The sequence below is a fragment of the Drosophila rhopaloa genome, unplaced genomic scaffold (assembly GCF_018152115.1).
Source record: "Drosophila rhopaloa isolate 14029-0021.01 unplaced genomic scaffold, ASM1815211v1 contig_3, whole genome shotgun sequence".
Classification (NCBI taxonomy): Eukaryota; Metazoa; Arthropoda; class Insecta; order Diptera; family Drosophilidae; genus Drosophila; species Drosophila rhopaloa.
Genome location: NW_025335123.1, coordinates 16,129,000 through 16,148,531, shown reverse-complemented (window position 1 = coordinate 16,148,531; position 19,532 = coordinate 16,129,000). Strand labels below are relative to the sequence as shown.

The window sequence follows — 19,532 nt, the reverse complement described above, 5'->3', positions numbered from 1 at the left end:
AGTAACACAAAATATATGTGGCTCTAAACTAAGAACACTGATTTATTACGAAAAAGTATGGTTCAACAACGTACAGCTAGTAATTAATAATGAATCCTAGAATATATAAGTGCGCTTTAGACCTGGGTAACCGAGGCTCCAGTCCCGGGTTGCCCGATAAGTTGCCCTCAGCTGGCCACTGCGTCCAGCTGCTCCTGGATCGCATTCAGCGCAAAGATGGTGCTGAAGCACATGCCCACGGTGGCCACCTCCAGCTGGGTGATGTTGTAGTGCAGCGGCAGGCGCCACAGGACAAAGTGGTTGAGCAGGACGAGCACGGCCAGGCCGAGTGACCACCAGTGTTCGTCGACGAGGGCGATGCGCCACAGGCAGTGGACATTCCACAGGACGCAGAAGCCCAGTTGGGCGGCATCCAGTTTGATGAATGTGGCTCCCAGCGAGGTGCGACTGCCGCCAAACCACAAACTGGTCACCGCCAGGGCCAGAACGGCGCTCCAGAGTCCAAAGGCCAGGCGCTCCCAGTCGGCGCCAAAGAAGTCACTCATCCGTGTTGCCGGATTCACGGCCTGCAGCTCACCAGCCACCAAAGTGACGAAAAGGACGCAGGAGTACCGCCTCGACTTATCGCACAGCAGTCGCTGCACTGCGCCCGGATTGGGATGCGTGTGCCGCAGCAGGCAGAGCAGACTGTGGCCAAAATAGATCCCAAATGCGGCCATCGCCTTGCTGCCGGTGCTCCGTTTCAGTCCCCAGCCGGAGATTACGGCGAGCACGAAGTGGATCAGGCACAGGGACAGGCGGGAGGAGCCTCCACTGGCCCCCGGCACGGGTCCATTGGCCGGTGGCAGACTCCTGCTATTCACCATGGTGCAGATGCCGGTTGCCGGTGGTTTCAGCTCCAAGTAGGGGATTCCCTGTCCGGTTTGCGGACCGGAGACTAGTGTCCCTCGCCGGCGGTCAAGCTCCGCTACCCAGTGCCAATGTGCGGGATGATTTAAGGGCTTATTTTGCAGGATTTTTACACATTTGTTATTAATTAGAGAGGAAATTAGAGGGACCGTTCGTTGTCTTTGAAAAATTCATTCGTTTTTAACAAACGTTTTAAAATAAATAAAACCCTTCCACTGCTGTAACAAAATAACTTTAAATAAAAATAGTGACACAATAACTTTTTTTTATTATTTTTACTAAACGTAAATAATAAGTTTAACAAACATTTTTAGAAAACAAAAATAACGTGCTCAATCCTATGAAAAGTATCGATCAGGAATGTTAAGCAAAATTTGTTTTTAATTTAAATGAACTTTTATAGACTCATGTCGCCAAAATATATTTGAGAAAACACTGTGAGAAATATTTGTTTTTAATAATAATCTATTATATAAGTTAAATGATAAGTGTTTTTTTTTAAATATATTATAACGAAAAACGGTATTTAAATATCCAAAGTATTTTAAAGGTTTAAAATTTATGTTTAATCACATTTTTGTATTGTATTTATTAACACCAAAAATATTTAAAATTAAACATTTTTAAAACACGGCCATACTAAAACATCGATTGCCATGAAGGCAAAAGTCAGAAATCCATTTTAATCGATGTTAACTTCGTTTTTTTGCTTGACGACATTGACAAAACACACACTAATATAAAATATAAATAAAATATAAATAAACGAAACGGAACGAAGGGAAGGGAAAGGCTTCTGTTTATTACGACGTGTCTGCATTTGACCCCGTGCCCGGAGATCTGGAAAGAGCGCGCCCGCCGCGTAGACAAGAAGGAGCTTAAACAGGAGCAGCAGCAGGAGCAGGAGGACAAGGAGGAGCCGAAGGGAACGCAAGTGGGAAGTGGGCAACGATCGGAGGAGGACCCAACGACGACATTAAGGATGGCTGGATCAGCGCTGCGCCGCCTGATGGCGGAATACAAACGTAAGGCAAAGTCCACGGCACTGCTAAGCACATTTATATGACATGGCCACTTCCGCTCACTCTATTCCTCTCCAGAGTTAACACTCGACCCGCCCGAGGGCATTGTGGCCGGCCCCATCAGCGAGGACAACTTCTTCGAGTGGGAGGCACTGATTGCGTGAGTTGAGATCCCCGGACTACTGCCCCACTGGCCACATACTCACCTTTTGCCCTTTGCAGCGGACCAGAGGGCACTTGCTTCGAGGGCGGCGTCTTTCCCGCACGCCTCGTCTTTCCACCCGACTACCCACTGAGTCCGCCAAAAATGAAATTCACTTGTGATATGTTCCATCCCAACATCTTCGCCGACGGACGGGTCTGCATATCAATACTGCACGCGCCCGGCGACGATCCCATGGGCTACGAGCTGTCCGCGGAGCGCTGGAGTCCCGTGCAGAGCGTCGAAAAGATCTTGCTCAGCGTGGTCAGCATGCTGGCGGGTAAGGAGATACCTAGTGTTAGAACTGGCTTGAAGGTGTTCATTTCACATTTCGCCAAGTCATTTATTTACTGGTTGTCTTGATACTTTTCTCATTTTCTCACTATTTGAACTCATTTACATTGTTCATTTGCCGCAAAATGGTCACAGTGAAGAAATGAACAGCTGAGCGAAAAGTGAACCACAGAGTAAATGAACAAAATGACCAAAAATAACAACAATGGCGAATGTGTTCAGTTCACTTACTCATGATCAACCCAACACTAACAAAAAGTCTTTCCTTGGTACTAAAAACAAACCACTGATCTCGTTTCCCCTGTAGAACCCAACGACGAAAGCGGCGCCAATGTCGATGCCGCCATTATGTGGCGCGAACGGAGAGAAGAGTTCAATGCCATCGCCCGTCGACTGGTGCGCAAAACCCTTGGTTTGCCGCCGTAGATGATTAACTGGAACTGGATTTGGACCATGTCCGCCACCGTCGACCCAACCTTCCTACCCAACACGATTCCAAGATTGCGCCCGACAGAAAATGCTAACTCCCAGTTCCCTTAAGCCCTCGGGCTAACCGACAAAGACGTTTCAAATTAGGAAAATCAAGAACATAGCAATAAAATCGACTGTCAATCACAACCAGGCAGCAGTTCGTCCCCCACTTAACTTGTATCCGTCAGCAGCGATCCTTGGCTGCTTCAGAGGATCTAATACGGGGGATCTATGCACCGGGGGAACCCCCATCATTGGTAGTTAGTCACGAGGGAAGTTCTGATAAATGTGAAAAGTTCGTAAAAAATGCTTTTATTTGCTATAAATAAATGTTTATTTTTTACGTTTACATTTTGTGCCAGATAAATGATATTAATTTAACATATCTATAAGATTTTCACAGGTGAAGTTTATCTTTTTGCCGCTATTCGGGATCAATTTATTTTCGAACAAGTTTATTAGGAATTTTTGAAAACATTTATATGGAAAGCTAGGTCATGATTTTATCATCGTGCTTATATTTTTTACTTATGGAGCCTAAATGTGCACAAAAGTTAGCCACACAAAATGTTAGAAGGCAACGCAACGTTTTCATCTAGCTAGTTAACGTTTATTGGGCCAATAATCGGTTTATATAGTCGTTACATATTGCACTAAGTATAATTCCATTATTTCCAACTGATCATTAACCGAAATCCCACAAGCGCACGATCGTCGACTTGAAACTGTTTCAATGTATTTATAAATATTTTTCTACACAATTGTAAATTTTTTCACTTGATTAAGTAAATTGATTAATGTACACTTGGTAAGGCATATGTCTGTGTATATATTTTTTCATGTCAATACCTACATACGGTGGATAAGAGTTTATGGGTGTGTGGTTAAAGTAGTTATAGTTATATAATTGTTGTCGAAGGTTACTAAGCCCCACGAATTTCAATTGACCGAGCTCGCATAAATTTATGCTTTATTTTCGGACCGCATAATGCAGCATTCCCTTTTTTGAGCACAGTGGGCACATATTACTATTTTTAACCGATTTAGGTTGATACCACACCAATTTAGGAAACGCTGTTGTATTTCTGTTGCTTTCCGACTTTTATAACCCATTGAAATGCCTTTTTGGTGGTCTATCATAAAGTGCACTTCTTATATCATTATGATTGGCCAAGAATTGGTCATATAAATGTTATGGATTGATTGCCATTTAGGTAAGGGGGAACATCGCGTATCCGTATTAGCACAGACTTTCTCTTTGTTGTATTCTTTTTGTTGTATATAATTTTTCATTAATATTGAGAAAGAATTCAATTAAAAAACTATAGACTTCAACGATTGAAGGATGATATACAATACCGTATATATTTAGTAGAATTGTTTTTATCAAAAGTCGCTTTCTCAAAATTGACACTTCTACATATGTTTTCAAAATGCTTAAAACAGAAATTAAAATATTGATATTTTTGTTCCTTCCTAATCTTTTGCCTTTTAGGCTGCATTTTTAGTTGTTTGTTAGTTTGGACTTGTTTTCTTTTTAAACTTTTTCCTTAACTTTTGGCCCTTTAACTAATCTGGTTGTTGTTTTAATAGATCACTTGAGGAATGCATTGAGCTAACTATCTCTGAGACAATTAACTTAAATCTTTTTTAAAATATCTCTTGGTATTGGTAAATGAATAATATTTTCAATATTTCACTTTGGAAATGTTCAAATCTATCACTTTTCAGACTGCAGGTTCTTTTGGCTTGCTTGGTTCTCTTGCCAGCCTTAGATTGGTTCAAAATCAAATTGAGACCGCGTTTTTTTGGCCCACTGTGCGCGGATGTGTCATAGCACGAGTATATGGCTGTGAGTGGCGTACTTAACCTTTGCGAAACCGGTTAATAATATCTAGTGCCATGACACCGTACAAATAAAAATAGCAAAATGACAACAGAACAGAAAGAACATATGCAAACGAAAGCAGGATTCAGGCTGGGTCGGGTGGGAAAGGTAGTAACACAAACATGATTGGTTGGGTAATTGTATAATTACATTTAAACGTATTCGGGGGTGACGCTGAGTCAACAGCCAAACAAACAAACTTAACAGGGTCACATAGGGTCAGTAAAATTAGATCTGCACAGCGGAGACTAAAGAAGAATGATGTCGAGGGCCTCGACCAGCTAGTCCACATGGTACTCCGTCCGATGGGGCGAGCCCTGTCGCTTCTCCGCAACAAACACGCCACTGATGCCCGCCAAGCTGGTAACGCCCCTCACTCCGGTGCTGCGGAAGTAGATCAACAGATACTGCTCGCCGTGCCGCAGTTCCACGTCGTCGGCGAAATCCAGACGCACCTGCTCCTGGGCATTGGCCTCCTGGTGGCGGCGCAGTCGCTGGCGATTCTTGTGATGATGCCGACCCCTTCGGTGATGAGCTGGCGTATCGAACGGATCCGGTTCGTGATTGGAGTCCGAGGAAGTGGGTGACTCGGCCTGGTTGACATACTCATAGGCTGCGTAGTCCGCCAAACTGGCGTACTCCGCCGGATAAATGCCAATCCAGTCGTTGGGGCCCTCCTCGAACTCAGCCTGCTTGCGGTACTCCACGGTGTTCTCGTCGCCAATCTTCCAGAGCGCCAAGGCAGAGAATACCACACCGGGCGCACGTACATTCGGGTAGAGCTTCAGGGTAAAGTCGCTGGTCACCGGTTTGTGGTCGCTGATGGTGTACACCGGGTGGGACTTGTACGAACACTGCTCAATGGACAGCTGCATGCCTGGTTGCCTGTTCAGGGGCTGCACGGCGTACATAATCCGATCCGTCCAAGCCGGCCGCCGCTTAAGATCATACTCGGAGGTGCCCTCGCGGAACTTGAAGGTGGGCGGAAAGGCGGGCAGTCGCTCGTGCAAGACCTGAAAGGCCTGCTGCGATTTCTCGCGCACCTGGAACAGTTGATCCCGCTGGATCAGCGCCTCATGCTGGGACTCATCGCGCAGCAGTTCGCGCACCTCCGTTGAGGAGTCGCCGCCTTGCAGCCGGAAGTTGAGATCTCCAAACCAGAAGACATAGTCATGATCGTAGATCTCCCTGTACCGCTTGACATGGTAATGATGGTTCTCCAGGATTTGTTTGTAGTCCTCGATACGCTCGTCCAGCTGGTGATCATGGGCAGCCAGGTGGGCCACCACAAAGGCTAGCCCGCAGCCATAGAGGGTGAATCGGACGCTGACGGCGCCCTTGTTGCCCCAGATGCCACCGAAACCGGTCCTCGTGAACTCCGCCTCGATGTCCTGCAGGTGCTCCACGTGCTGGCGCCGCACGAACATGCTGAGAAGCAGTCCCTGCATCTGCTCCGTCTTCACGGCCACATAGTCGTAGCCGCGGAGCAGCTCCTTGGCCTTGTGCGTCCATGGATCCTCCTTGAATAGGCCCAGCACCTGTTGCTGCGGCTGGGCATTGACCTCCTGCAGTCCCAGGGCATAGATGTCCGGCAGGTGGCCCTGTGAGTCCTTCTCTGCCGTCACGTCCTGCAGTCCCAGCAGCTGGCGGAGGGATATGTTCTCCGGAAAGCGGCTGCCCACATTCCAAGTGACCACGTACACCCGGTACGTTCCCAGCTGCTGCTTGCCACTGCCCCTCGCCTCATCCGCCGCCTCCGAATCCGCCTTGGGCGGGTTGGTTGCCTCCGTTTGGCTCATTTCTGCGCAAATCTAACAGATATTCCGGTGGTTAGCCACTCCCAGCTGTTCAAAGCGATTAGGTTGTTTACCCAACTGATTAAGTTTGTTGTGTAAACCGATTCTGTTTGCTTCAGCGGCGTTTGTTGCGCTCCAATCTGGATTATTTTGAGTGCCCAAATGGTAGGTAATTGCGAAAATAATATTACACAAATAGTTTTAACACTTGTTAGCTCAGTTCAGTACAGCAACAACAACACCTGTGCAACGCAATAACAACAAGCTTGAATTGTTCCTTCTGATATCGATTGTTCGATAAGCTTGGACAATATCGATTGGGAGGCTATATTATAGGCCGCAATTTATTAAATTTGAATTTGTGCTTTGAATTTATTTAAGAGTTTTCGGTTACTCATAACTTCTTGACCTGTGCTGTATTTTGGAAGACGATTTGAGTAAATACAATAAAATAAAATAATACATATCCTTTCCAATATTTGAACTTCTTAATGGATTGAATGCCATTCTTAATTGTTTACAACTAAAAAATCCCGAATACGAAATGTGATCAAACTTGGTTTTGGATTATCGATTTTATTTATCATCAAATACAATTTTTTTTTTTGAAGAATTTCCATTTCCGGTTTTATTCAGTTATTTTCTAAACATTTGACGTGGCGGTTTTAGGACATTAAGTGATTAGTGATTCTTCTGAAAAAGGGATGATTCAAATTTTATTAATGTAAGATTATGTACATTGCAAAAAACAAACCCTATACAAATTCATTCGAAAAAAAAATTAAATTTGAATTTGTGTTTTTTAAATTTTGCCGCCACATACGCCACTCGCTTGCATCGACTCGTTGGATTCAATTTTTCAGTATATTTTTGGTATATTTTTCGTCAGCATTGGTGATTTTAAGAGGCCACTGCTGCGGTCACATTGTCACTCGCCGCATTTTTACTCGCCACTTCACACGCGTTTTTTCCCAAATCGTGCTTTTTTTGTGAAGTGTTAATTTCGTTTGTTACAAATCAGCTCGGCGTTATGTTCGCGCAGCCAACGAAAAACTGATTGCGGGCACGGAGCTAAAGTTGTAAACAAGTGCGTGCAAATTGCCCGCAGGAAAATGCCAAAATTCGTACCGATTCGCAGCGCGCGTGTGTGTGTGTGAGTGTAAAGAAGAGAAGCAAAGAATTGCGAAAGCAGTGTGTGCGAGGCGGAAGAAGCACAAAGACAAAAGGGAGGCGATAAAAAATCGGACAGGCGGTGCTGTCCGGCAATCAAAAAAAAAGAAGAAAAATACAGGCGGAATGCAGGAAAGCGGTAAGGGAATCAGCAAACAATAAGAACCCTTCCTGAACGCTTTGCCCGTATTTGGTACCAAATCCTTTTTCCCGCCTCTACTCTTGCAGTGCCCAGCATTTATGCAGTGTGTGTAAAGAGGGTGGCCAACGCATTTCCACTCAGTTTCTGGCGCCAAACAGAATAGTTTTTGAAAAATCGCCGCGTGTTTGAAATCTACATTAAAAAAAGAGGAAAAACCACGGCGTGCGTAAGCGTACTCACACCCTCACACACGCACAGACAGAGAGAAAGAGAGAGTGAGCGAGCACAAACACACACACACACAAACTCGCTGGCAGGAATTGCAACAGTGTGTGCTCCTTTTTTTTTTTTTTTTACCTACGTTTTGTTGTTGTGTGTGCGGCGGCGCTTCTTTTTGGCTTTTTGTGTCTCTCTTTTGTGCCGTTGCTTCGCCGGCTAAAAAGGAACCCGAAATTAAATTGGCATAATGGAGGATGGACAGGAGCAAAGGGATTCCTCGCAAGCTGAATTGGCCAAACTGCATCCGATGACGCCGCTAAAGGAGCTGCCCGAAGAGGAGGAGGAGGAGGAAGATGAATCCTCGGCGGGAGCCCTGCTCTCGAGAAGCAACAACAACGTAAGTACAGTCGACGCCTGGGACTCGTGTTCCCAGTTTCAAATAGCACATCTTATCCTTGTTATCATCCCAACTTGCAGTCCATCATGGGCAAGATGAAGATGCGCGTGTCTAGCATTCTTCCCGCCTCCCTGAGCGGCTGGTTTTCGCCATCGTCTAAAGGAGGCTCCGAATCCGCCGCTGCCGCCTCATCCTCCTCCGCTAATCTCCGCCAGCCACGTCAGTCTAACGGACGCTCCGCCACGAAACGGAAACGCGGACGTCGTCGCATCATGCTAGCCGAAGCGGATGCGGATGCAGCAGACGACCTGGATGATGGCACCGACGCCAAAGGGCTCAATTACGAGGAGGTGGCCCTGGCCGACAACATAGCCGAGCACGACCTGGCCGCAGAGGACGAGCAGACGCGGCGCAGCGAGTACAATGTGTTCCTGCTCCGCAAGCGACGAGAGGCAGTTGCCGCTGCCGGCGGCGAGGAGGATGAAGCTGAGGAGGATGACCTGGAGGAGGAGGAAGACGAGGGCGACGAGGAAGACGACGACGAGGAGCAGGAGAATCTCTTGCAGGCCGCCGCCGTTCATCCCAAGCGTCGACGTCTGGAGGTGAGTGTTATCATATTTCGAATCATGTCTACATTTACCACATAATCTGTAATCCCTTCCAGCTGGAGACCACCGTCAACTTGCCCAACATGCGTCGTCTGCCCTTATTGTCATCCACGCCTGCTGGCCCACTCGTGGCCGCTACCAGCTCCTCCCCCAAATGACGGGGTCTAGGAGCAGCAGCCAGTTGGCTCCACACCGGCGCAACCACCTCAATTTGTATGGCAGTCAACGGCAACGAGAACCCGCCTATAATTTTTTCACGGGCAACGAAGCCGCCGAAGGCAGTACCGGGGATCTGCCGCATAGGTAGGTTACTCTAGATCAGTCCATCTATATTCCCCTCTAAAATGTCCATACGAAATGCCCCCACAGATTGCTCTGGGGTTAATGTCACTTTTAAAACAGTTGGCCTATGCCAGATCCATCTACTTTCTCATTATTCATCGAAATACTTTAATCGTTTCAGCATACGTCGCTCGTTGAACATACCTTTCGGAGGCAGCAGCGCAGCAACTAGCCACAACAGCCTCTCCAGCCTTCCCAACCATAAACGACCGTCGCTTCTGGGCCAGCGAACCAATCGTCGTGATCTTACCATGGACGAGACGGGAACTGGTGCAGACGGAGATCGCCTTGATCATTTACTAAGGATCAGCAAGACCAACAACAACATTAGCAACAATAATAATAATAACAACAATGTCATCAAGTCCAAGTCGAGACGAACTGAACTGTCAGTGGCCGAGAGAGGAGCTGGAGGAGATTCGCAGTCCGAGGGCGATATCAACGATTACCACGACAATATCGAAGGCAATGATGGACTGCGACCATCGCATCATAACAGTAATAGCAATCTGGAATTCTACGGCAATCTACAGAGCACCAAGTCGATATTTAACAGAAGCAGCGCCGCTGCCCAGCCAGCGCACCGCAATTCCACGTGGTCGTTGAATTCGCTGAACCAGCGTCGTCGCTTTAATGCTTCCATTTACGGCAGCACCTCGGCGCTGAGCGACAGTCGTCTCCTAAGTCGCAGTGCCTCAACCTCCGGCTCTGCATCAGCCTCCAGCTCGCCATTTTACCAGGGACGCACCACCTTCGGCGGCAATTCCGCGAACAATCGCATCTTCAGTCGCAGCAATCTGAGCTCCTCCGCCGCCTCCTCAACATTGGCCATTAATTCAGCCGGTAGTTCTCCGGCGCATACGCTGCAGAGTTCCCTAACTGGTGGTATAGGATACGGCATGAAACCTGTGGACATGCGGCCATCTGCCGCTGGCAACCTTCCAGAATCATCTGTCGGTCAGAGTGGCAGCAAGAAGTCTGGCTCCGGCCTGTCAAACACCACACTACGAATCCTCAACCTGCTGGACAGCTACTCCACGCCGCTGATCGATGCCAAGCGCATGGGCAGCACCCTGAAGGAGCACCAAAGCAGTCGTCAGCAGCGCCAGGGTACGTTGGCCACGCCGTATCCACGTCCCACGAATTCCCAGAACGCCAGCCGCAGTGTTCCGGTGCAAAGTCCTGCTAGCGAGTTGGCGGAACTCCGCTCTAACAAACTGCTGGTGCCGACGATGCAGCAGCTCCTGGAACGCCGACGCCTTCACCGCGTTACCCAGAACTCGCGGGATCTGGTGCAGAACCAGAGCACGCGGGTTCGAACTGAAAACAGCCAAGAAAAGGCCAATCAAACCACACCATATGTAGCTCCGGTGGATCAGCCGGCCAGCCATAGTCACCACACCAACAAGATGCGTTCGCGACTTTCACACCAGACGCGCAGCAAGGAGCCACGCGCGGATCTGGAGGAGGCACCCTTGCCGCTGGATCTGCCACAGATCAGCTTCCCAGACATGGCCAGCACCCCAAAGTTCGACTTGGTTATTAAACCGACGGCGCCAGTGGTTTCAAAACCGGCATCCACGGTCCCAACCATAAGTAACAAGAGCAGCAGCAGCAACATCTTTACAAACTCCAAGCAGCTACCCAACTTCCTAGTTAATCCGCAGCAAACGGCTCCCGTTGTAAACTTCTCTGCCAATGGAAGCGTTGCCCCAATTAGTAAGTCGGTGGGACGCACATTTAGCTTTTCGGAGCCCACGCCACTGTCGGATTCGCGGGAGAACTGTGTGGCCCACCTGGACGTCAGGCGCAATTACTTCTTCCCGGCGCCAGCTTCACTGGACGAGGTGCAGCAGCCACCGCAGCCAACGATGAACGGAGCACCACCACTGGGTTTCGGTGAGCAGTTTAAGAAGTCCTCCAAGGAGTGGGAGTGCGATGTATGCATGGTGCGCAACAAGGCGGAGGTCAGCAAGTGTGTGGCCTGTGAGACGGCCAAACCGGGAGCCATTCCGGCTCTTGCCCAGGCACCACCATCCACGCCAGCAATTGTGCCACTGGGAAGTGGCTTTGGAGACCGCTTCAAGAAATCATCGACTGCCTGGGAGTGCGACGCATGCATGCTGTCCAACAAAGCGGAAGCCACCAAGTGCATTGCCTGCGAAACACCCCGAAAGACTGCGGCGCCGAAGATTAACAACTTTCCCCTGGTCACAAACAATTTGAGTTCGGGATCAGGTTTTGGTACGGCCTTCAAACCCAAGGCCAACACGTGGGAGTGTCAGACGTGCCTGGTAATGAACAAGTCTGAGGCCGCCGAGTGCATCGCCTGCCAGACGCCGAATTCACAAGCGAGAAACGCTGGCAGCGAATCAGTCCGAAGTAATTCCGGATCGTCCTCCTCCTCGACTTCTTCCTCCGGATCATTATCCGGGTCATCCTCTGGATCATCCGCTTCGTCATCTGCCGCGCCCTCCCCCGCCAGGTCATCGGCCAGGACTTCGGGCACGTCATCGCCGGTAATCTACAGCATTGGCTCCTCGAGCGACACTGGCTTCTTGCCAGGGTCAACAGCCGAGACGGCCAAACCAGATGCAGGATTTCAAAAGCTGGTGGCAGCCCAAAAGGCAGCTAGTTGGGACTGTGATGCCTGCATGGCGCAGAATGACATGTCGCGAATTAAGTGCATCTGCTGCGAGCAACTGAAGCCTGGTGCCACCGGCTCCATTTCCTCATCATCCGTGGTCTCCAATTCGTCCGGCAGCGGCGGTGCGACGAACTCCGCCGCCAGTTCGGTGCCCAAGTTTAGTTTTGGATTTGCGACTGTGAAAGAGGTGGTCAAACCAGCTGTTGAAACCACTACTGCCCCTCCCGCAGCAGCTACTACCCAATTCAGCTTTGGATTCGGGCAGACCAACAAGGGTAAGGATGTGGCGGACAGCAAGAAGACGGAACCAACGAAGGGTTTCACGTTTGGAGTGAGCAAAGTGGAACAGCCCAAGACGGTGAGCTTCGAAACGGACTCAAAGGAAACGAAGGCCACTCCCATCACCACGGAAGCAACAGCTCCACTTGCAGCACCAGCTCCACTTGCAGGACCAGCTCCACTTGCAGCACCAGCCCTCCAGTTTGTTTTCAAAGCCCCAACTACTACGACCACAGCCAGCTCAATCACTACCACTAGCAGCAGCAGCACAACCACCACCACTCCTGCTCTAGGAGGCTTTAGCTTTGGCTCTGCATCCTCATCCTCGACTGTGTCTAGCTCCACGGCCAGCTCTAGTGCGAACCCCACGGCTGTCAAGCCCATGTTTAGTTTTTCAGGTGCGGGATCGGGAGCTGGCAGTGCGGTGAGCAGCACCAGTAGCCAGCTTCCGATGCCCAAGGCTGGGGCTTTGAGCTTTGGTGTTTCCTCGAATACCATAACAACAACGACGACATCTACGACAGCCTTTGCTCTGACACCCACAGCTACTCCGGCTCCAGCAGCGGCCACCTCAGCTTCTGCTCCAGCTGGCGGATTTAGCTTTGGAAGTCAGGCGAAGCCACCGGCTGTCACCCAAGCCGCTGGAGCTTTCTTCTTTGGCCAGACACCGGCTGCCACACCAGCGGCACCAGCCAGCACCAGCGTGGGCTCCATCTTTGGGTCAGCGGCAACCACCGCGACTAGCTCCAGTTCCAGCTTTAGTGGCAATACCACCACCAGCACCGCAGCTGTCGTGCCAAGCTTTGCTGCTACCACGACCCCGCAGCTATTTGGCAGTTGGGGAGATAAGAAGGCTGAGACCTCGACCAGCAGCGCGACCAAGCCATTCGCCTTTGGATCCACTTCCGGATCGGGAACGATGGCATCGCCCAGCTTTGGCTGGCCAAGCAATGGAGCCGCGGCGAAAAACAACAGCATTGCAGTGACCAGTGCGGCAGTGTCATCTTCCTCGGCCTCCACCATGGCGACTCCGGTCTTTGGCAGCAGTTCCATGTTTGGAGCCACCAGCAGCAGCACCACCAGCACGAGCAGCTCACCCTTCGGATCGACGGCGACAACAGCGGCAGCCACGCCAGCGGCAGCCAGTTTGGGTGGAAATGGACCCCTTACCGGAGTCTTTGGGAATGTGGGCAACTCTTTGGTGGCACCTGGAGCACCGGCAGCCACCGCGCCCGCAGCCGCTGCTCCGCTGGCCAACATCTTTGGCAATGTCACGCCAATTGCCGCGGCGGCGCCTGTTTTTGGCAGCAGCACCAGCACAAGCGGGGGATTCGGAGCAGCTGCAGCGTCGGCCAACACAGCGTTACCAGGATCGAAGCTAGCATTTAACTTTGGCGGAGCAGATGCAACCACTCCAGCTGTGAGTAAAGAAAAAAAGTAGTCTCAAATTCAAGAGGACTATTTCTACTTGATTGTATTTATTAGAAACTTTTTATTTTATTAAAATATATTTTTTATACCGATTCAAATGGAATTGATATTTTAAAGATTCGGGCTGAGAGTAATCAATTTTATTTACTTATGATTTCTAATCGTTCGTCACTTTTGCAGCCCTCTAGTGCACCATTTAAATTCGGGACCACCACCAATGCACCGCCCATCAAACCTGCGTTCAACTTTACGGGCTCCGCGGCGACTCCAACTCCTCAGGCAACATCCTTCAACTTCTCGGCCAACACGGCGGCCACCAGCCTTTCCGGCGGCGATGTAAGTAGATGATTGCCATTCAGTTTTCAATAGCCACCTGACCAACAATCAGACTATCAAACTATCCCTAAAAATCCAAGAGGTGATCGATGGGAGCAGAGCTCGATGTGATGAACAATCTCTCACTATCATCCATGCAAATTTGTTTGCGGTTGTTGTAGTCGTAGCTGTCCGTCATATTCCCCTTTTAGTTCCCGTCTTGCATGCCACCGTTATAGCGATGATAACAAAGCGCCTAACAATCGATCGATCCTCCTAACATATCTGACTGATTATATTGATTTAGAACTACTTACTGTATTTGTTTTAACTCTTAACTTATCTACATATATATTTATTTGACCTTTTAAATTATCTACGTATATATACATATATATTTATTTGTATTCTTCTCTCCTTTTCTTTTTATCTTTTTTCCACAACCCCTTCTACACACAAACGATCGTGCGTGTTGTTACTGTTGAAATATTGTTGTATACCATGTAATTTATGTATACTCCTTAACTACGCAACTTCCATAAATCTTAATGTACACTCTCTGTACTGAAAACTGAAAACTTTGTGGGCACGGGCACGAACCAACTTTACTACCATTCATCCTACTACCACCTATGATTATGATTACCACGACTATGATTACGAACCACCCACTAAATAAACATGAAAATGAACCAAATGGATCTGAACCTGAATCGGAAACAAAATCCGAATCGGAATCGAAACGCAGCCGCAGCAGCGCATCTTCCAATTTGGTGTTTCGTCAGCGACGGCGACGATTGGTAACCAGGCTAGTGGAGTGGGTGGAGCCACCTCCTCCTCCGGCGGGGCGCCCATGTTCAATTTTAACGCCGCAGCGCCACAGATGCAGGTAATGCGAAGTCATCGTCAATATGCAGAGAGTTCCGTCGACTCGAATAACACAATACCCGATTGCTAATCTCCACTAAAAAATGCATCGATGTATACCATAGGGAATGCCAAAGAATGTCTGCACAGATTGAACTTTATTTATTAGTATGTTTAGTTTGTTAGTTTATCAGACTTTTTATTTGGTAAACTCATATATTTAATTTGGGCTTCCATTTTATCTTTTGTTTAATTAATTATACAATTTGATTTGGATAGTTAGTTATACAATGTGATTTCTGAATGATTTTGGTGTATTTTTAAATATTTGAATATAGATTATTACATCATTTATTTTCAAGAGGTTTCTCAGCTTAATTTTTTTCTTTGGTTCACATGTCGAATGCATCTTAAAATTTTTATTTGTATACTAACCAATAATGGAAGAAATAATATGTTTGGAATTATGTTTTTAATGTCAAAACAATAGTAAATATTCCAAATGTATGTACAAAATGTACTAAATTAATTTCGAAACTAGATTTCTCTTAAAATGAGTTTGTCAGAGATTTCTTCGGCAGTCCCTAGTATATAAATCCATAAACCTACATTCATACATCATTGTATCGTGCTTACATATATCATTCATGCTTCATTTATGTATCTTTAACTTAAACTTTATCCGCATGCTTACATAGTTTAGCCATAGCCCCATTTTCGTAGCGATTGAACTTCGTCTTAAAATGCATGTGTCGCAGGGCTTGTCAAACTTTTTTAGCGTATTTAAATTGGATTGTGTTCGATGTGCCAATTAATTTATGTGAGGTTTTGCATGCATTTAGCGAAATATTTTGACAAGCACTCACACATGCACACTAGCACCCTTCACCCACATACACATATACGTAAAGAGCCCAACCCCCACCCACCCACTCACGCAAACAGACGCACCTAGTGCACACCATATTTCATTTTTCATGTAGCAATTTAATTTCTTTTGCACTCTATTTAGAGTGATTAAAAGTTTTTTGTAAATAACTTCCCCAAAAAAATAAACACTACACCAACCATCGTGAACCGTCGCTTATGAAAATTACTTGCAAAACAAAACAAATTTACCAAGGAAAACAAACCAAAAATATTCTTCTTGCAGTCAACGCCGAATGCCAATACACCGTTCCAATTTAGCGCCGGTTCCCCAGCGCCAGCCAATATATTTGCGTAAGTAAGACAGAGACGGGTGATCCGTTTATGGGCTGCTGCCCCTATCCCCCCAAAATCGGTGCGAGCGAGATAGGCAACGGGCAAGAGAGGATCAAGCATCTTTTTTTTTATCTCCCTCTTCCCCACTTTCAATTGGCTAATTTACCAACACAAACACACACCGTCTTTTATTTTCACCCCATGCGTTTATACAAAAAAAAAACACAGCTGCATTATTAACCTTATAATTGCATTTACGATTAACTAATTTGTAAGGCATTTGTTATGTGCGTTTGTTTTGTTTTTGTTAAGTTAAAAAAGGAAGATGAAATCTTTAACCATATTTTCACAGAAGTTACAATAACATTTGGAAGAGACATATACTATAAACGATGAATTTTATGAAAATAGATCCATGAAGTTTGGGAATGATTATTGTTTAATATTAATATAGATGAAAATTATTTTAATGTGAAGTAAAGTGATTTTTACACAGGACTTTAAACACCACTTATATTCAATTAAAATATTTTGAGATAACGAAAACACAGATAAACGAAGCCGGTGGCGATATAAATGGGCTTGCCATTTATCTGAAATTCTTAACGAGGGTGTCCTAGAAATCACTTCCAACAAAAATCCTACTAAAAGTCAATCAAAAAGGCTGTTGGAAATTCGGTTGCAAGATATTTCTAAGACGGCCCTACAATCCCTTATATCCCTGATACTTTGCCATTCAAAAACTCAAAAAAATTAAATTATCAATGTTTTCTAATTAATAAAATTACATTTAATTTAACTGTGTATAAGAAAGTCAAAAATATTTGACCCATTTAAATATATGTATATTTAAATCAATGGTCACTAAAACATTTAACATTTTATCAGGACTGGATTGATCACCACAAAGATAAAATTGATTTGTTTGCTTAATCTTGCCTTTAAATGTTCCGTTCCCATCCGATTCCATAATGGAATAGGAGTGTATTGCACTTTCTAGATGTTATATGTATTTCTGTTTAAATAGGATATAAGATTTTTGATGTTTTGTGACCATCTGATTGTCATATTCCACTACTACAGTTCGTGTTTCTATTTTTTGTGTGTTCCATTGTTTCGTTTTGTCCATAGCACTTGCCATTTCGTTGCCATAATATTTTTGTTAACTTCATTTTTTATACTTTGCGGTTGTGTGAAGATTTAAAAAGAAAGAATATACTCGCTACGCAGCCGCCTGCAGATGTCTAGGAAATCTTTGTTTGAACGTGACACTAATCAATGATTAATCCGCAGCTTCAATCCGCCAGCCGCCGGCAACTCGGCACAGAATTCGCAGATGGCGCGCCGCAAGATTCGGGCTCCCATGCGCCGCCTGCCGCCCCGGTAGAAATGGCATCGCAGTCGGCCGTCGAGATAGCAGCTGCACCTGCTGAGGCCGCCATCGGATTAGGAATAGGATTGGGGGTGCCAGTGGGAGGAGGAGGAGGAGGCCGCACAGCAAAGGAGGTCGCTGCGGTGAAGGGGGAGGAACAAGCCAAAGCGGACAGCAACAGCAGGATGAAAGGCCTGGTCCAGAGACGGAGTCGTCGATTCAACGAGCAGTACCAGCAGCAGCAGCTGGAGCTAAAGCTGTACCAAGTGAACAAGTACCGCTTTGTGCGCAGGAGCAGCACGGACGCTGAGATCGGAGCAGCAGGATCGACCAGGAGCAGAGGACGGCAAACGGAACAGGGTACTGGAGTAGGTGATGGCGGTGGTCATGCCCCAGCGGCAACACCACCCTTCGCCTTCCGGCCAACGGCCAGCACCCAGCGACTGACACGGAACAAATTCAACAGCAGAATTGGTCGCAAGCCAACTGCCGGCGACCAGGAGGAGAACCCAACCGGAGGGTCAGGAGCAGGAGCTGGAGCTGGAACAGCAAGTGGACACGTGCTAAGGAGTCGCTACAAGCTAGTGCGGCGCAGGAGCTGCGGCGAGACGACACCCCAAGTCTCCGACTGAGACTCAAACACCTGGATGAAACCGATCAACCAGCATGTCCTTGTGGACATGCGAATCACGAAGATAACGCACTACTTATAAATGATTGCAAATTAAAACAATTTAGTTGGTTTATTCACGCACTGGTCGCGCCAATTAAGCCGATCGTGTCTACATTTAATATTGAATACATTTTTTTAATTAATTATTTTTTGTTGATTATAATGATTAAACGATAATTATGTAATAATTATTTTGTGAAAATGTAAAGAAGCGAATGTAAACTGCTGCAACAGATGCGGAAAAAAGGAATAGCGCAAAAAGTAAACTACATTATATTATACATATATTAAAGTAACATCATCTGTTTAGACAATTTTCGAACGCAGAGTGATCAGCCGATGAGCTGAGAAAATAATGGTTGCAGCCTGAGACGTGTACGATTGCATTAAGTCCTAGTTTTTGTTATTGATTTTAGATTTATATACAATACATACGACCTTAGTGTTGCCCAGGGGAGTGCAACCACAATGTGCAGCAGCCAAGGTAGAAAGCCAACAAATTAAAGCAAACAACAACTATCTAGCAACGTAAACAAACAGAACCTATAGCTAACAGATAAGAGAATGTGGAAATGGAGAGAGACGGGTGGCGAAGATGGAGATGGAGACCGGAAACAGTTACGATTATATGCATGTTTTTTATATACATATATTTAAAAAACATTAAATATTTTATTATAATTTTAAATTGATCATGTTTAAGTCGATAACAGAAATGGAAATCAGAAGTCTTAATGTTGAGAGAGAAAAGGTATCATAATGTAAATAAGTAAATATATGCGGTATGATAATTTAAACTTTGCTGTGCATTTATTTTGGCTCTGGAGTTTTTCAGTGGTTTTTCTAATATTTAATTTCAGGTTTTAAGTTTAAAAGACCGAATTATAGGTATTTCAGCATTTGTATTAAATATCTATAGTGTAATTTTGAAGATTTTATGCTAAAGTCTATTGCCGACATAAGAATTATTGAAAAAATATAATTTAACGAGCTTATGGTTTGATAATTATAGCTTTTTGCGAAATAATAACTCTTAAATAATAAATCATCCTAAAATAATAGAATTTTAAAAACATACATGTTTTAAACATTGTGAAAATTAAATTCAAAAGATATATAACAGAACTTTTTCTTATAATTTAATAAAGACTAGGACTAATTTAAAATTCGTACAAAGTTTAAAAAGATAATTCATTTATGAATGTAATTGTAAAATTACAAGTTTTAACTAATCAATTGGTGAATTTGTTTATAACCTTGTGGTTGCTAACATTTAATTGAGGGT

The 19,532-nt window shown here is 46.0% G+C and overlaps 4 protein-coding genes across 4 annotated transcripts; 2 read left to right on the top strand and 2 right to left on the bottom strand.

Moving 5' to 3' along the window:
- Positions 1 to 16: 16 nt before the first annotated feature.
- LOC108048495 lies at positions 17 to 1,073 on the bottom strand. Its single transcript, XM_017129224.2, has one exon. The coding sequence runs from the start codon at positions 864 to 866 to the stop codon at positions 168 to 170; it is 699 nt and encodes a 232-aa protein (XP_016984713.1). The 5' UTR covers positions 867 to 1,073; the 3' UTR covers positions 17 to 167.
- Positions 1,074 to 1,588: 515 nt separating this feature from the next.
- On the top strand, positions 1,589 to 3,247 carry LOC108048502 (ubiquitin-conjugating enzyme E2 G2). The gene is made up of 4 exons (XM_017129233.2): positions 1,589 to 1,934; positions 2,010 to 2,091; positions 2,154 to 2,413; positions 2,735 to 3,247. The coding sequence occupies exons 1-4, from the start codon at positions 1,892 to 1,894 to the stop codon at positions 2,851 to 2,853; spliced, it is 504 nt and encodes a 167-aa protein (XP_016984722.1). The 5' UTR covers positions 1,589 to 1,891; the 3' UTR covers positions 2,854 to 3,247.
- Positions 3,248 to 4,912: 1,665 nt separating this feature from the next.
- On the bottom strand, positions 4,913 to 6,853 carry LOC108048501 (inositol polyphosphate 5-phosphatase K). Its single transcript, XM_017129232.2, has 2 exons — positions 6,657 to 6,853; positions 4,913 to 6,597 (listed from the first exon to the last, which is right to left on the bottom strand). Exon 2 carries the CDS (start codon positions 6,583 to 6,585, stop codon positions 5,068 to 5,070), a length of 1,518 nt encoding a protein of 505 aa, XP_016984721.1. The 5' UTR covers positions 6,586 to 6,597; positions 6,657 to 6,853; the 3' UTR covers positions 4,913 to 5,067.
- Positions 6,854 to 7,493: 640 nt separating this feature from the next.
- LOC108048478 (nuclear pore complex protein Nup153) lies at positions 7,494 to 17,691 on the top strand. The gene is given in 10 exon segments (XM_017129184.2): positions 7,494 to 7,891; positions 7,981 to 8,510; positions 8,591 to 9,112; positions 9,175 to 9,265; positions 9,268 to 9,421; positions 9,582 to 13,806; positions 13,998 to 14,153; positions 14,881 to 15,021; positions 16,153 to 16,220; positions 17,496 to 17,691. Coding segments are annotated over 9 exon segments (5,601 nt in total). The 5' UTR covers positions 7,494 to 7,891; positions 7,981 to 8,360; the 3' UTR covers positions 17,590 to 17,691.
- Positions 17,692 to 19,532: the final 1,841 nt, after the last annotated feature.

Bases quoted from the DNA above. Each gene is read 5' to 3' on its own strand.
- LOC108048495 (XM_017129224.2), bottom strand. From the start codon at position 866: ATGGTGAATAGCAGGAGTCTGCCACCGGCCAATGGACCCGTGCCGGGG.
- LOC108048502 (XM_017129233.2), top strand. From the start codon at position 1,892: ATGGCTGGATCAGCGCTGCGCCGCCTGATGGCGGAATACAAAC. The intron at 2,092-2,153 runs GTGAGTTGAGAT...TGCCCTTTGCAG, and splicing joins GAGTGGGAGGCACTGATTGC to CGGACCAGAGGGCACTTGCT. The intron at 2,414-2,734 runs GTAAGGAGATAC...TTTCCCCTGTAG, and splicing joins CGTGGTCAGCATGCTGGCGG to AACCCAACGACGAAAGCGGC.
- LOC108048501 (XM_017129232.2), bottom strand. From the start codon at position 6,585: ATGAGCCAAACGGAGGCAACCAACCCGCCCAAGGCGGATTCGGAGGCG.